A 16,877-nucleotide genomic window follows, 5' to 3' on the forward strand; every position below is an offset into this window, starting at 1 on the left:
CCCCATACCACCCCCAAGTGAATGGCCTAGTCGAGCGATTTAACAGGACCCTGAAAGGAATGATCATGGGCCTCGAAGAACCCCTACGCCGGAGATGGGACGTCCTCCTCCCTTGCCTCCTGTTCGCCTACCGAGAGGTTCCACAAAAATCTCTGGGGTTCAGCCCGTTCGAACTACTATACGGACACCCCGTCCGGGGACCCCTGAGCCTGGTCATGGAGGGTTGGGAAACAACTCCCCGGGGGACCCCTCCGGATGTGTTCCGATACATTTTGGTGCTCCGCAACCAGACCCGGAAATTCAGAGAACTCGCAGAGACGAACCTCGAGGCTAGCCAGGAAGAGATGAAGCGCTGGTATGACCAGAATGTCACGCTGGTCGAGTTTCAGCCGGGCCAACAAGTCTGGGTCATGGCCCCGGTGAAACCCTGCGCCCTCCAAGACAAAAGGACTGGTCCCTTCAAGGTGGTCGAGCGGAAGAGCCAAGTCACCTATCTCGTCGATGTGCAGTCCCCGCCGAACCCCCTCCGGGTCCTCCACGTGAACCGCCTCAAACCCCACTTTGTGAGGACGGAGTTGAGTTTACTCCTGGCCACCGATGATGGGGCTGAAGAAGACACCGAGCCCCTTCCAGACCCCCTGGGGGCTAAAGAGACCGATGGTTCCCTGGAGGGGGTGAGACTGTCCACCGCCCTCACAGTCCAACAGTCCGACGACTGCCGCCAGCTACTAAGGCAGTTCACGGACCTCTTCTCCCTAACCCCCGGGGTCACCGAATGGTGTGTCCACGACGTGAACACCGGCGACAGCCCGCCAGTGAGACACCGGGCCTACCGGGTCCCTGATCAGGTCCGAACCTGCATCCAGACCGAGGTAGCGAAGATGTTGGCCCTCGGGGTGATTGAATCCTCCGACAGCCCCTGGGCCAGCCCGGTAGTCCTGGTCCCGAAAGCGGCTGCCCCTGGTGTCGCCCCCGAGCTGAGGTTTTGTGTGGACTACCGAGGACTCAATGCGGTCACCCGAGCGGACGCTCACCCTATCCCCCGCACCGACGAGCTCATCGACCGCCTCGGCACCTTCGACCTAACCTGCGGATACTGGCAGATTGCCCTCTCATCCCCGGATGGGCACTACCGCTTTAGGGTGATGCCGTTTGGAATGAAGAATGCCCCGGCCACCTTCCAGCGGCTGGTGAACAGGGTCCTGTCCGGACTAGAGGGGTTCAGCGCAACGTACCTCGACGATATAGCGGTATTCAGCTCTCAATGGACCGAGCACCTCCAGCACCTCCGACAAGTCCTGCTGGCTCTGCGCCAGGCCGGCCTCACCATCAAAGCCAGCAAATGTCAAATTGGACAAGGCTCCGTAATCTATCTGGGGCACCAGGTGGGAAGCGGGCAGGTCGCCCCCTCCAGCCAAAGATCGACGCCATCTTGTCCTGGGAACCCCCAACGACCCAAACGGAAGTCCGGCGCTTCCTGGGCCTCACCGGTTACTACCGGAGGTTTATTAAGACTATGGCAGCATCGCAGGCCCCCTCACAGAACTAACCTCCAAGAAACACCCCAAGAAAGTACAATGGACTCCCCCATGCCAGAAAGTGTTCGACGCCTTGAAAGCCGCTATATGTACTGCTCCAGTACTTAAAGCCCCCGACTACGCCCAGGAGTTTTTGGTCCAGACGGACGCCTCGGAACACGGCATCGGGGCAGTCCTTTCACAGTTCAACGACAAAGGCGTAGATCAGCCCATAGCCTTCATCAGCCGAAGGTTGCTGCCCCGAGAACAGCGGTGGAGCACCATTGAAAGGGAGACCTTCGCAGTAGTCTGGGCCCTCAAAAAGCTACGGCCCTACCTGTTTGGAACACACTTCCGAGTTCAAACAGATCACCGACCCTTGCGGTGGTTGATGCAGATGCGAGGAGAAAACCCCAAGCTGCTACGCTGGTCAATCTCCCTCCAGGGGATGGATTTCACTGTGGAGCATCGCCCCGGGACGGACCACGCCAACGCGGACGGCCTGTCCCGATTCTTCCGCTTCAGCGAGGAGAACCCCCAAGTAGATGGGTAGTTCTCCCCGCCTTTCAGCTGGGGGGGGCACGTGTGAGACCGGCCTCGTGGCGTGGGCCCTCCCGACCAGCAAGCCACCCTGCAACCGCACCGATCCTCGATGTCACAGACTTCCGGCCACCCCGGCCCAACATCTCGATGGCCGGCCCGACCCCAACACGCAGGCCCGGCCAAGGGAGAGAGGAACCCCCCAAGCCAGACCGAGAGGCGCCGACCCTGTCACACCTCTGGTCTCTTCCCCAAGGACAGTTTCGATCGGCCACCAGGCCCCCGGTGAGCGGCCGCCTCGCCTGCTGGGTGTCTGGAGTCCCTCCCGGACCCACCTGAACAGATCAAAGGGCCGAGCGACAGGAAGCCCCGACACACCGCCCCCAGGCACCAAGACCCCTCTCGGCGAGGACTCCGGACTTCAAAGAGGAGGGGAAGTATAACAAGGGGTGCGGAAGGGACGGGAGGCAGAGAAGACCTGGACTGACGAGAGCCTGCTGACCTGGTCGCGGCTCGATCGCTCCCCGAACCGAAGAACGCTACCCGAACTCTGAACCATCTGAGCCCTGCTGACGCTGTCGCGGCTCCCCGAACTCTGAACCATCTGAGCCCTGCTGACGCTGTCGCGGCTCCCCGAACTCTGAACCATCTGAGCCCTGCTGACGCTGTTGCGGCTCCCCGAACTACGAACCACCTGTGCCTGCTGAGTGACTCGCGGCACCCTCCTCCAAGAGAATCGGCAGAGATTGCCGAGAGAAGTAACATCCCCCCAGCTCGAGGATTGAGAGCTGTGCTCAGGATACTCCGCAGAGACACTGACTCAAAGACTGTCCCGCTACCCTCATACCCCTATCACGAGATCGCCGCCGCTTGTGGCACTAATTCCATACTTGCCTTCCGGATCATAAAGATCCCTTACAACTAACAATAAAGTATACTGTCTTACGAAGAACTACTGTGTGGTGTCCCTCTATCAGAAGAGTGTAAGCGCAGCGTGTGCGATCCTAGGTACGAGACCCTTCCAGGAAGGGCCTCCCCGCTCTTGCTCGGCCTAACTCTGGGAGAGGTGGGTCCCCGGGTGGTCAGGAACGCATTCCGCAGCCTCCCCGGTGAACGCCTTCCAACAGCATCGAACTCCGCACAGGAGGAATGGAACCTCCTATGTACAGAGCATTGAACTCTGCATGGAAGGAATGGAACTTCCTCTGTACATAGCATAGACAGAACTCCACCCAGGAGAATTAGAACCTCCTCTGTACAAAGCATCGAACTACGCACAGGAGTAATGGGACATCCTCTGAACCGAGCATTGAATTCTGCACAGGAGGAATGGAACCTCCACTGTACAGAGCATAGAGCTCTGCACAGGAGGAATGGAACATCCTCTAGAAATGCATGTTTGTTCCAGGGTGGAAAAGCATTACATCATCACAAATGGTGGTGTCTGTGGCAGTTCCCAAACTTCCATAGGAAGCCACCCCTTAGAATGTCCACTTCCTGAGCAGTGAGTAGTCTTTACAAGTGCAACTTTGTGGAGAAATCTGGAGTGCTAAATATATGTACACCCATCTGGAAGCCCTTTGTCAATTGAAAGTGCTATTTTCAGCCATAAACTTGAATTTGCAAACAGAAATACCTTTGTAAATAGGGCCCAATGCCTGCTTCCTACCACACCAGCAAACATGCGACTTTTCTGGTGCTCTGCAGATGGTGCAGGCCTCAAATTCTCACCTGCTCTTATAATATGCCACTAGTCCTACTGTTTTTATCAATTTATAGAATTTCATATAGAATGAAGAACGTGTTGGTGGTCTAAACACAACAGATTTTCATCCTAAGCACAAAGTGAGAACTATTGGCTGAGTGATGCCTGGCCCACCACAGGGACGATGTCTGCCGCTGTCATTTGGCCATAAGATTGAGCTCGGAAGCCACAAAAGAACAGGACGCTTCACGCTGACACGGCCCTTTCATTCAGACTTTGTGTTTCACGGACTGTGTTGGAGCTGGACCAGAAATGGAGAATCTCTTTGTCTTGGTCTAGCCATGGTCTGCGGGAACCATCTAGTAAATAACAGGAAGGGATGAATGACAACATGGCAGTTGTTCAATGCCGTGTGTCGGTGTGAACGATTAGCTCTTGGGTGACACACAAGACACTCTATAAAGTCACTCTGTCCACCTTCCAGCAGAAGGTCTCAATGGACGCCATCTTTGTTGTTTATGCTACAAGCATCTCATGCCATCCACTGCTCTCCTAATGGTAATGGAAACTGCATGGCTGGGTTTAGCTTGCACGCGTACCGTCATCGTGAAACCAGCTACCACTAGTGAGCTAAAGTGGGCTCAATGTCCACTCGTCTGCTTGAATCACTGACCCTTCCAGAAGCCACACCTGGCTCCACAGTAGGGGCAAGACACCCTCCAAACACAGCAAGGATTCTCCAACTACTGATCCGTATTACACCATCTTGGGTCTGCTTTTCGCCCTCGTATTACTTCCTTCTTCCAGGGCTGGGTGGGCGCTGTTAGGAACACGAGGCATTATGTTTTCGTATACGTTTCATATGGAGCACACAGGGCAATTACTTGTCCACAACGTGTGTTCCAAGAGGTTGTCCATGGACAGACCATGCCCGATAGAGCGAGATTAATGTTGTGTTGCATTCACTCCACAGAGGGTGTGCAGAGACAGATCGAGACGTTGTAACCTGGGGTGGCTGGTGTCATTGGGTGTGGTCCGTCGGCTAGACTGCCGACTTTGGTGCTGGAAACCAAGGTTTGAACCACGGGGTCGCGTCCACATCCAGTGATTCTGGGCAAATCACTTAATCTCCCCGTGCCTGAATGTGTCCTTGTGTAACGTAATCGGTGCTCATGTAAAGCGCTCCAATACCTTCGGGTCGAGTTCGCGCTATATAAATCTGCAACAAAAAAAAAAGCACAGTACCCTCGGGGAAGAAACAGCAAAGGATTAGAAACGCTGTGAATGTAAATTTTACTTGCTGCTCGGTGACATTGTTAGCTAAGTCTGTGTTTTTTAGATAGGGGCAGGGGTTGCAGCCTGGAATCTGGCCTCCTGAGCAGTGCGCATGAATTGGAGGGCGACGCCTCTGTCGCCCTTGAGCCATTCGCAAGGGCAGTGAGGAAACATTAGTGGGTGTGTTTTCATTCATTGCCAGGAATAGGGCTCTGTTTGGGGCGTTAATTGAAATGGCCGGGGGCAGGATTAGCAAAGCTCCTTGAACAAAATAGCCTGGGGCGGGGCAGGCTGATGGGGAGAATGTTGGAGTCGATGTGGAAGAGATCTGTACCACCCAAGGGCTGTGTGTTGTTTAACATTAGTGCGTGAGACTCCTGTGCATGTGCTCCTGTTAATGTTGCGTAATATAGGGGCATATGTACATGCCCCTATCGCCACCACAACGTCACGTTTATGGATGTTGTGGTGGCGATAGGGGCTTTGCCTTATGTACAACGCAGCGTTAAGCCACTTAACGTGGCTTAATGCTGCCTTGTACATAAGGCACCCTTTCATGCTATGTTTAGCGTGAAAGGGGTGAACAGTGGGTGTTGTGGTGAGCGTTCCACCGCAACACCCATTCATTTTGATGCTGCCTCTTATGTACAAGGGCAGCGTACATGGGTGTCAGTGCCAAAATTAAGACCAGGTAGAACCTGGTCTTAAGTTGGCGAAACAAGGAGAAATGCATTATTTCTCCTCGTTGTTGCTTTTTCCATGTGTGCTGCCTTGTGCAGCACACATGGAAAAAGCAAACTGCAATCGATTGTTTGTCTTGGAAGGTCCCCCTTCCTGTACATAAACATTCTGTAAAAAAAATGCCATTTTGTGACTTTCATGTGTTCTGCATGAAGCAGCAAACATAAAAGTGACAAAACGGCATTTTAGGATTGTTTATGTGCAGGAAGGGACAGACATCATCTGTGTCTCTGACTGTACTGCTAGCATGAATGTATGCACAGCTTGCTACTTCCCACTACACAGCTTCAGTATAAGACGGCCCGCATAATGTTCTGTCACCAGTTACTACAATTCTTAACATACATTACCAACCGACCGGTGTAAACCATCCTATCCAGCATCACAGAACAGAGAGAGCACCCCTCCCTCTAAGCCCACAAACACCATCTCCCTCATAATTCATAAAGTTTTATCCAGAGAGGAAAGACCTGTTAAGGCGAACAAATTTATTGCCAATACACTGTGATTTATTTGATTTTTGGGATCTGCTGCTTGGAAAAATAAACAGAACATTTAGAATTCACAATTTATGAAATGTCCCGACAGTGTACACACTGGATGTATGGACTCTCCCTGCAGTGCACACACTGGATGGATGGACTGTCCCTGCAGTGTACACACTGGGTGTATGGACTGTCCCTGCAGTGTACACACTGGGTGTATGGACTCTCCCTGCAGTGCACACATTGGATGTATGTACTGTCCCTGCAGTGTGTACCATGGATGTTTGGACTGTCCCTGCAGTGCGCACACTGGATGTATGGGCTGTCCATACAATCTGCACACTGGATGTATGCACTGTCCCTGCAGTGCACACACTGGATGTATGAAATGTTGCACACACTGGATGTATGGACTGTCCCTGCAGTGCACACACTGGATGTATGAAATGTCCCTGCAGAGCACACACTGGATGTCTGAAATGTCCCTGCAGTGCGCACACTGGATGTATGAACTGTCCATGCAGTGCGCACACTGGATGTATGGACTGTCCCTGCAGTGCACACACTGGATGTATGAAATGTCCCTGCAGTGTACACACTGGATGTATGGACTGTCCCTGCAGTGCGCACACTGGATGTATGGACTCTCCCTGCAGTGTACACACTGGATGTATGGACTGCTCCTGCAGTGCGCACATTGGATGTATGTACTGTCCCTGCAGTGTGCACAGAGGATGTATAAAATGTTGCACACACTGGATGTATGGACTGTCCCTGCAGTGCACACACTGGATGTATGAAATGTCCCTGTAGTGTACACACTGGATGTATGGACTGTCCCTGCAGTGCGCACACTGGATGTATGGACTCTCCCTGCAGTGTACACACTGAATGTATGGACTGTCCCTGCAGTGCGCACACAGGATGTATGGACTCTCCCTGCAGTGTACACACTGGATGTGTGTACTGTCCCTGCAGTGTACACACTGGATGTATGGACTGTCCCTGCAGTGCGCACACTGGATGTATGGACTCTCCCTGCAGTATACACACTGGATGTATGGACTGTCCCTGCAGAGCGCACACAGGATGTATGGACTCTCCCGGCAGTGTACACACTGTATGTATGTACAGTCCCTGCAGTGCGCACACTGGATGTATGGACTGTCCCTGCAGTGCACACACTGGATGTATGAAATGTCCCTGCAGTGGACACACTGGATGTATGGACTCTCCCTGCAGTGCGCACACAGGATGTATGGACTGCCCCTGCAGTGCGCACACTGGATGTATGGACTGCCCCTGCAGTGCGCACACTGGATGTATGTACTGTCCCTGCAGTGTGCACAGTGGATGTATGGACTATCCCTGTGCGACAAGTTTGTACATCTACTTAAGAGTTTGAATTGAAATTTAGAGTGTGTTCAGGATTCGACTTTATAGAGAAAGGTCAGGATAATGGTTTTCAAAGGAGGCTTAAATGTGGCTTTGAGGACCCAATTATGACTTTTTGCCCAGTGGAAATCCCAGTGTGACGATTTAGCAATTCTTGCCCCCCTACTCCACCCACCCCTTGCAAAGGTTTGAGGGGGACCCTGACTCCAAAACATTGTGCTCAGGAGGCTCAGTGTATACAAATTTGAAGACCAATGCTCTTAGGCAGAGGCCTTCAAATTGGGGGACGGGCCCCCGTATGGGGGGGGGGGGGGAGGGCACCAGGCTCTGGCCAAAAGAGGCAGTATACTGATAACAGTATTTTGTTTTTGGGGGAGGGGGTGAATGACCTGCAGTAAGCTGCTCTGTAATGGGCCATCCCTAGCAACCTTTGTCATGTATAGCCTGGCTGGGCGAAAGTGTGAAAAGAGAACGGACTCCAACTATTCTGCAAACCCTCCCCCCCGTTTCTAATAATCACTCTGGATACTTTTACACATTAATAAGGCCTGTCTGACCAGAATAGTATGTTTGGCAATCATGTATTTGATTGCATTTTTAAAAGAGTGAAATAACTTAACTGCAATGTTTAATTAAGTCTAGACACATTTAAACATTGCCAGTTTAATAGAATGTGAAAAAATTTCAGGGGGGACCCAATTAATTTTTTCCAAGGGGGGGAGGGTGCAGCATTAAAAGGTTTGAAGACCACTGCTCAGGGTGACAAACGCCATCAAAGCAGGACAATGACACGTTTGAAAGAGTTTCTTCAAGTTTTCTCTTTCTTTATGCACATAAACCCCTTTTACTGACATAATGGGTTAAAATGAAACTTTCCACCATTATAGAAAAGTGCCTTAACTGTGTTGATTCATCTTTGATGCACCCTTCCTGTCTGCAGTACTAACAGAGACGAGGACGAGTCTATATGTGGGAATGGGAAGTGGCGGCCATTTTGGAACTCAGTTCACTTCCGGTTCAGGTGAAGTCGTGGGTTCGGTTGGGCAGGTGATGTGGAGAGAGGAGTCTGAGGGCAGAGGGTGCTGTCGAAGGATGGACCCTAGCAGAGCTGTGTGGGTGAGGGATACGTCTAAGAGAAAGAGGGTCTGTGAGAAGAAACAGGCTCGTACAGCACTGATAGATGTCTCTGGGGACAGGCCGTGGTCTGGATTAGAACTTAGGTCTGACAGACTTGTCTACCGTGAAATGTACATCGTCGTAGTGGACCCAGGCAAGAGGATACCATGATGTATGGCAGTGGGTAACATGCAGAGGCGCAACTAGAGTCAAATTTCGGAGGGGGGCTAAGAAAAATTTCGGGGGGGGGCTGATTCTTCAAGCAAAAGGCAGAGTGGAGCTGCAGGGGCTCTAAGCAGGGGTGAAAACCATCAAAGCCTCATTAACAAGCAAAAGGTCTTTTAAAGACCTGTGAAGTGTTCGGGTGCGGCTGTGTGTGTACCCGGGAAGCTGTCTCATCCCGCGCTGCCACACACGACGGGGGGGGGGGGGGGTTGGGGGGGGGCTGAAGGCCTTTGAGTCCAATGGGCGTTGCGCGCCTGGTAAAATGCATGATCTGGCCTGCTCATGAGAGCTGAGGTGGCAGAAGATGGGTCCCTGCTCAGGAAACAGCATCTGAGCTGCTTGTCCACTCCAGAGGGCTCAAGTCACTCTGTAGGCAGCCATGCCCAGGACACGGTGAATCCAAGTGCACAGAGCAGGTAGGTTTGCAGTAGTACTCAACAGCTTAATGCAGGTGCGGCTTTTGACCCACCTGGATTTTGAAGTTCATAGATATTGTGAACAACAAAGAAGGACTCACTGAGATGCTACACTCCTGAGGATGGCCCGGCCCTTCCTACCGTGGGCATGAGTGAGATGCAGACTTGGGCTAGACAGACCGGCACAGAGAGGGTGGGGGGACTCTGTGGTGAGAGCCTAACAGGTCAAAGTTCCACATCTATAGAAGGTGAGACAGCGCACCCTATGCCAGACAGATAACATAAACATAACACAACATGTGTATTTGCAAAGCACACACTCACCCAAGAGTACCTTGGTGCTGCTGAATAACAGATGTTTGTTACCCAACTCAATGGTGCTCATTTTATCAACCTCAGAAGGATGAAAGGCTGAGTGGATCCGCTGAGAGTGAACCTGTGAGCATAAAGTTGAGTACAGGCCCCTAGAGTGGACACATTAGTGCACCTAGACAATAGACTTTGCTTCATGCAGGTGCACATTTAGATTAGGTCATGCCTGCTTGTAAGTTGTTTGAAGGGTCCATACACATGGGTAACTAAACTTTAACTTACTCTGGTGTGCAGAAAAGCTGCAAAACCTTCACCTGATTCCACCTGCCAAGCCCACTCCAAACTCTAGCAGGCTACAAGGACCCCCTCCTCGTGTAGCAAAGGTGGAGGCAACAAGGCAAAGTTAAACCCACCCTGAGGTGAAGGCAGCAAAGCAAAGATAAACCCACCCTGAGGTGTAGGCAACAAGGCAAACCTAAACCCACCATGAGGTGGCGGCAACAAAGCACAGCTAAACCCACCCTAATGTGGAGGCATCATGGCAAAGCTAAACCCACCCTAATGTGGATGCAACAAGGCAAGGCTAAACCCACCCTAAGGTGGAGGCAACAAGGCAAAGCTAAACCCACCCTGAGGCGGAAGCAACAAGGCAAAGCTAAACCCACCCTGAGGTGGCGGCAACCACGCAAAGCTAAATCCACCTTGAGGTGGAAGCAACAAGGCACATCTAAACCCACCCTGAGGTGGAGGCAGTAAAGCAAAGCTAAACCCACCCTGAGGTGGAAGCAACAAGGAACATCTAAACCCACCCTAATGTGGAGGCAACAAGGCAAAGCTAAACCACCCTCAGATGTAGGCAACAAGGCAAATCTAAACCCACCCTGAGGTGGCGGCAACAAGACAAAGCTAAACCCGCCCTGAGGTGGAGGCAACAAGGCACATCTAAACCCCCACTGAGTTGGAGGTAACAATGCAAAGCTAGACCCACCCTGAGGTGGAGGCAACACAACAAAGCCAGACCCACCTTGAGGTGGGGGCAACAAGGCAAATCTAAACCCACCCTGAGGTAGAGACAGCAAGGCAAAGCTAAACCCACCCTGAGGTGGAGGCAACAAGGCAAAGCTAAACCAACCCTAACGTGGAGGCAACAAGGCACATCTAAACCCACCCTGAGGAAAAGGCAACAAGGCAAAGCTAAACCCACCCCAAGGTGGTGGCAGCAATGCAAAGCTAAACCCACCCTGAAGTGGAGGCAACAAGGCAAAGCTAAACCCACCCGAAGCGGAAGCAACAAGGCATAGCTAAACCCACCCTGAGGTAGAGACAATAAGGCAAAGCTAAACCCACCCTGAGGTAGGGACAGCAAGGCAAAGCTAAACCTACCTTGAGGTGAAGGCAACAAGGCACATCTAAACCCACCCTGAGGTGGAGGCAGCAAAGCAAAGCTAAACCCACCCTGAGGTGGAAGCAACAAGGCACATCTAAACCCACCCTAATGTGGAGGCAACAAGGCAAAGCTAAACCACCCTCAGATGTAGGCAACAAGGCAAATCTAAACCCACCCTGAGGTGGAGGCAACAAGACAAAGCTAAACCCGCCCTGAGGTGGAGGCAACAAGGCACATCTAAACCCCCACTGAGTTGGAGGCAACAATGCAAAGCTAGACCCACCCTGAGGTGGAGGCAACACAACAAAGCCAGACCCACCTTGAGGTGGGGGCCACAAGGCAAATCTAAACCCACCCTGAGGTAGAGACAGCAAGGCAAAGCTAAACCCACCCTGAGGTGGAGGCAACAAGGCAAAGCTAAACCAACCCTAACGTGGAGGCAACAAGGCACATCTAAACCCACCCTGAGGTAAAGGCAACAAGGCAAAGCTAAACCCACCCCAAGGTGGTGGCAGCAAGGCAAAGCTAAACCCACCCTGAAGTGGAGGCAACAAGGCAAAGCTAAATGCACCCGAAGCGGAAGCAACAAGGCATAGCTAAACCCACCCTGAGGTAGAGACAATAAGGCAAAGCTAACCCCACCCTGAGGTAGGGACAACAAGGCAAAGCTAAACCTACCCTGAGGTGAAGGCAACAAGACAAAGCTAAACACACCGTGCACTGGGATCAGCATCATAAATGCAAACCATTGTTCCTGCACGGTGGTCACCGGCTCAGCCGAGCACACACAATTCTTGGAGACTGGTGTGAGTGTGAAACAGGGCAATCTTCTCATTCAGTAGCAGGGATGGAGGACAGAGGTAAGAAAGGAGCTGCTGGTGTAGTTTGGTCCCACACAATGCACTCCGGGGTGTCTGTCTTGCCTCAGTCTAGCTCCAAACCCAGACAGAGAGGTTGCACTGAACATTTATTGACTTCACCCATTACAGAGACTCCTCAACCCATGCATGAAGGCTGAGCGTCAGTCTCCTCTGTTGGCACTGGTGGCCTTCAATTCCAACTACAACTGGATGCTTGTCCTTTCTTGCATCTACACTGCACTCTGCACAATGGATGTATGGACTGTCCCTGCAGTGGTGACACTGTAGATGTATGGACTGTCCCTACACTCTGTACACTGGATGTATGGACTGTCCCTCCAGTGGTGACACTGAAGATGTATGGACTGTCCCTACACTCTGTACACTGGATGTATGGACTGTCCCTGCAGTGTGCACAGTGGATGTATGGACTCTCCCTGCAGAGCGCTGACTGAATGCATGAACTGTCTCTGCAGTGTGCACCCTGGAAGTTTGGACTATCCCTGCAGTGTGCACACTGGATGTATGGACTGTCATTGTGGGGTGTGCACTGGATGTATGAACTGTCCCTGCAGTCGACACACTGCATGTATGGACTGTCCCAGCAGTGCACACACTGGGTGTATGTACTGTCCCTGAAGTGTGCACACTGCATGTATGGACTGTCCCAGCAGTGCACACACTGTATGTATGGATTGTCTCTGCAGTCCGCACACTGCATGTATGGACTGTCCCTTCAATGTGTACACTGAATGTATGGACTCTCCCTGCAGTGTGCACAATGACTGTATGAATTGTCCCTGCAGTGTGCTCCCTGGATTTATGGATTATCCCTGCAGTGCGTACACTGCATGTATGTACTGTCCTTGCAGTGCGCACACTGGATGTCTTGTCTGCTTCTGCAGTGAGGATCCTTCCTGTTCAGTTGATGCCTGCTCTGTTGCTATTGTTACTACACACAGAGTTCCTCACACCTTCAGGTTACGTATATATAAATTGCATATCTATACCTGTCGCGTAGATTGTTCCATGCACCGGACCTTAAACCATCTAAATGTTTCGTGCCTTACCTTTACTGCTGATTTTGACCTTCAGCGGGTCTGAAGGGGGTCCTTGGCTGGTGCAGTGATACACCAGGACGTCCAGGCTGTACTCCTTGTTGAAGTCCAGATCCCGGATGAAGGCAGAGAGCACATACATGGACGACACCTTCTCCTCACGGATCAGTACCTTCTCAGGGTGGAAGAGGCGGACAATGAAGCCGTTGCCATTCGAGGTGCCATGGGGGAGGCGCCAGGTGACATGTAGCGTGTTCCGGCCCTCAACCGAGTACCCCTCAATCTCCGGCTTCACGGTGGGTTCTGCATAAAGACATACATCAGTTCATCGCTCAGAGGGTTTTGCTTGCACACATATGGCACAACAACGCTGACTGAGCGGGATGTTGAAATGTGTGTTTGCCCTTTCGATAACTAGCTCTCAGTCTGGTAAGAATATAACAGGTGGAAGCAGCATGCAACTTATGTATGGGAGTGATAACCAACTTCACAGTCAAGTTTTCTAACCAAAAACATTGACACCAGCACACAGTCACGGACATAAACAAAGAACAGTGCAACCCAATACCTAGTGCTGGATGATAACCGAGCACCACTGGTAAAGAACCCGGTCAGAGAAGATGAACCAAAGACCAGTGGAACCAGTCCATGGTCGGGGAGGTCAACCCGTGGCCACAATAAAGAGTACTTCTGCACAGTGAATCATTCAGAACCAGAGGGATCCTTCTAGAGTCCTGGCCTCCTGCACAAGGTCAGTTGACTCCACAGCACCAGCTTCTGAGGGGTGGAACCAGAGCTTGCTTCCTCTGTCCTTCTGGACCATACCTTGACAATCTGTCTCCATGACGGCCAAGGGTCCGCGAGGTCCCTCACCCCCGTGGCCAGGTCGCGTCAGCTGCACTTGCACCAGGTAGGAGGTCTTCGGTTTCAGGTTCATCAGGGTGATGTTTTCATTATTGTCAACTAAAAGGAGAATTTTTAAACCAAAGACAGGGTCAGAGATGAAGGCCACACATGACACAAACACACACGATGCATAAAACAAGACACAGATCAAAATGAGCACAGAGAGGTACAAACTCAAGGGATATGTGTCTTCAGAGAACAGATTTACCAGGACTGAAGCTCACATCAAAACTGAAAAGGAAATGCTTCCCACACAGAAAGCTTCAAACCAGAGCTCCCAAGATTCAGTTTCAGTCTTGTACGTCATTCACTCCCAAATCCATAGTGCTTCTGCGATTTAAGGGGGTTTCATGCACCGAGGGTCTAATGCGGATCTCCCACTGGCAGTGCTCATGATAAACACATGTGGCCACCATCGTTCCAGAGATGCTACTGCCCACATCTGCCACTCGTGCTGCCCGCGTCCTGCGCTGGCACTGCCCATGCGCACCACTATCATGCCTCAAGCTATGTTGTGAGAGAGCGTACCATCCCTAAGAGGGATCCAGGGGTTCTCCCCGAGTGTACCTGGAAATTGTGGGTAAAACAGGACAATGTACCACTGTTGAGTAGAAGAGGAGAGCGGTACCAGTGCCAGTGTGCCTGCTGCGTTAATGATTGTCACGCCCCTCGTTGTGGGCGTTAGGCAATCCTGCACCCCTCTTCCAAGTGATGTACATGTTCAGTGTCTAAGAAAGGTTTGCACTGTTGCTCTCTGTGCCACGGCCTCTCTCTGTGGCTTAGAAGAGTTTACATTAGCCTTAAAAAAGATGAAAGTGAATAGAATGAATTTCATGGCATTATCTAAAATGTAGCATCACTAATTTTACATCGTGATGGGAGAATCGAGAATCGTGCTACGAGAGGAAACAAAGGGAGGCAATGCTGCTGCTGACAGGTTCACTACACTCCAGTGACATTTGCCAAGGCTTCATTGATTTCAGCCTCTAATCTGCCTTTCTGCATGAACATGGCTGTCTGAGATAAGTAGAGGAGAGGGCAGAGGTCACTAGAGTCTGCTAGGAGCTCTCAGCTCTACCCCTGTGTATGCAGTTCCTATGACCTGTTTCCTTTCAATATTGTGCTAGATGAGTCCTGGTTCCCGCCGCAGACCCCACCAGCCCCGGCCACTGGAGTCCAGCTCTGTGCAGCCACCTCTCCCCCTTGCCTCAGATTGGGGCACTTGGGGGCATAGCTTAGCCAATAAGGGCCGGGAGATGTGTACCCCAAATGTCCCAACTAAAAAAGCAGTGGCCTCAGGGACACTCCTCGAGGGTCAGGTAAGTACTGGCCGGCATGAGGTGGACCTCTGTCTGGCGTGGGCTCACACCGATGGCGGGAATGCTACCCGAGCGATTGTCAGTGGCTAGACTATATGCAAAGCTTCGTCCATCACCATTCAGGTGTTTGATTTCCAGTAGTGTGCCTGGAAACTTGAGTGCAGCTTGCAAGCCTTCTACTGCTGGTGTTTGTGAACTCAAAAGGGAGGACATTTGCGCCCAAGGGGTACTTCTGAGGGTGCTGAATTGCTACTTTTTTGGTAAATCGCTCACTATATACATTTAATATCCTGATTCAAAAACTCTGCTACAAGAGGTCCTGATTGTCGAGTCATCAATACATGTGGGCGGGCTCCGTGTTTCTAGTCCACGCTTTTTACAGGTCATTTTAACAAGTGACGGTCGGTCCCAGGTACTAAGCATGACTCGCTTAGAGAGGCAAACAGAACAGATGATGGACGGAATGAGAGCGCGAGGAAGGCTTGCAGGCAAATTAATAGGATGATCCGAACCAGAAGTGAGCCATGGGTCTGGCTGAGTTCTAAGAGTCGGTGCACGAGGAGGGATATCAAAATATGTGTCATGTATATCATGTAACACATATAATATAGGAATAAGATTCAATCTCTTCAAAATTCAAAAAAGTGTATTTCCTTAAGACGTGGAAGCGTCTCCTCTTAGTATATAAGATGATATCCCTGCCTCAACAGATATTTATATATGATAGCTTTTAGAAACTTTCGTGGCTCACACCTCAATGCCATTAGTGAACTAAGAGGCGAGTCAGTGGCCCAGATTCTTATCACAGATGGGGCAACAACATATTCTATTAAAGAAACATGAGAGGGGTTCAACTCAGGGGGGATCAAATGCTACTCAATGATGCCCGTGAAATGTGCCTGTGATTTGTGAGGAATCAGTCAAGACAGCACTTTGCACACTCTATGTACTTTCGGGGTCTTTAACAACGCTCCAGCGAGTCCCTGACCCCCACCCCCCACCCCCACACACTTCTGCCTGTTTTTAATTGAATTGAGATTCAGTGTACATTTAAAGGGCAAGAGTGGCTGGGAAGCACAGTCATTTGAAATGCCACTCTGTCTCAAGCCACAGCAACATTCGACTGCCCTTCAGTCACTTTACGCACTTTGGGGACCCACCTACTTTTCTAGTGAGGTGAATCTGCGGATACGTATGCTCTGATTTATATGTTCAGATACCAATATTTTAATACGTATGTTATTTTATAATGTTTTTAGTATGTGGAAATAGAGAATTTTGTAAGGATTTTATTAATCATATAAATAAAGAATTGACTGACTGATTGACAAGAGGCGCTTGTACCGCACGCATCCTCAACTCAAGTATTAAAGTCTCCCTCATGTGTAAAAATAAAGGGGCCTCTGTGAAATAAAACGTTTGCCGAGGATCACACCGTTTGGACAAGCAGGGAAGCCAGTATGGATTCTAGGTTTCCTGGTTTCAGATTTTGAAGTGCAGCCACCAGATCCGTTTACATACACCAAAGGTCACTGTTTGTCTTTCACTCTTGGCTCAGGGCGAGAAACACAGACACAGACACAACAGGCCCCCCCGACCAAGCCAAGAAAGCATTTATTT

At 51.0% G+C, this 16,877-nt stretch overlaps 1 protein-coding gene across 1 annotated transcript in view; it reads right to left on the reverse strand.

Moving 5' to 3' along the window:
- Positions 1-16,877, reverse strand: part of TIE1 (tyrosine kinase with immunoglobulin like and EGF like domains 1) — a 329,526-nt gene that overhangs the window by 127,620 nt on the left and 185,029 nt on the right. The window contains exons 11-12 of the mRNA XM_085602980.1: positions 13,858-13,995; positions 13,045-13,335 (exon numbers count right to left, since the gene is read on the reverse strand). Coding sequence (XP_085459106.1) covers positions 13,045-13,335; positions 13,858-13,995 — 429 coding nt within the window. The remainder of the gene's footprint in view (positions 1-13,044; positions 13,336-13,857; positions 13,996-16,877) is intronic.

The sequence above is a fragment of the Triturus cristatus genome, chromosome 4_2 (genome assembly GCF_964204655.1).
Source record: "Triturus cristatus chromosome 4_2, aTriCri1.1, whole genome shotgun sequence".
Lineage (NCBI taxonomy): Eukaryota > Metazoa > Chordata > Amphibia > Caudata > Salamandridae > Triturus > Triturus cristatus.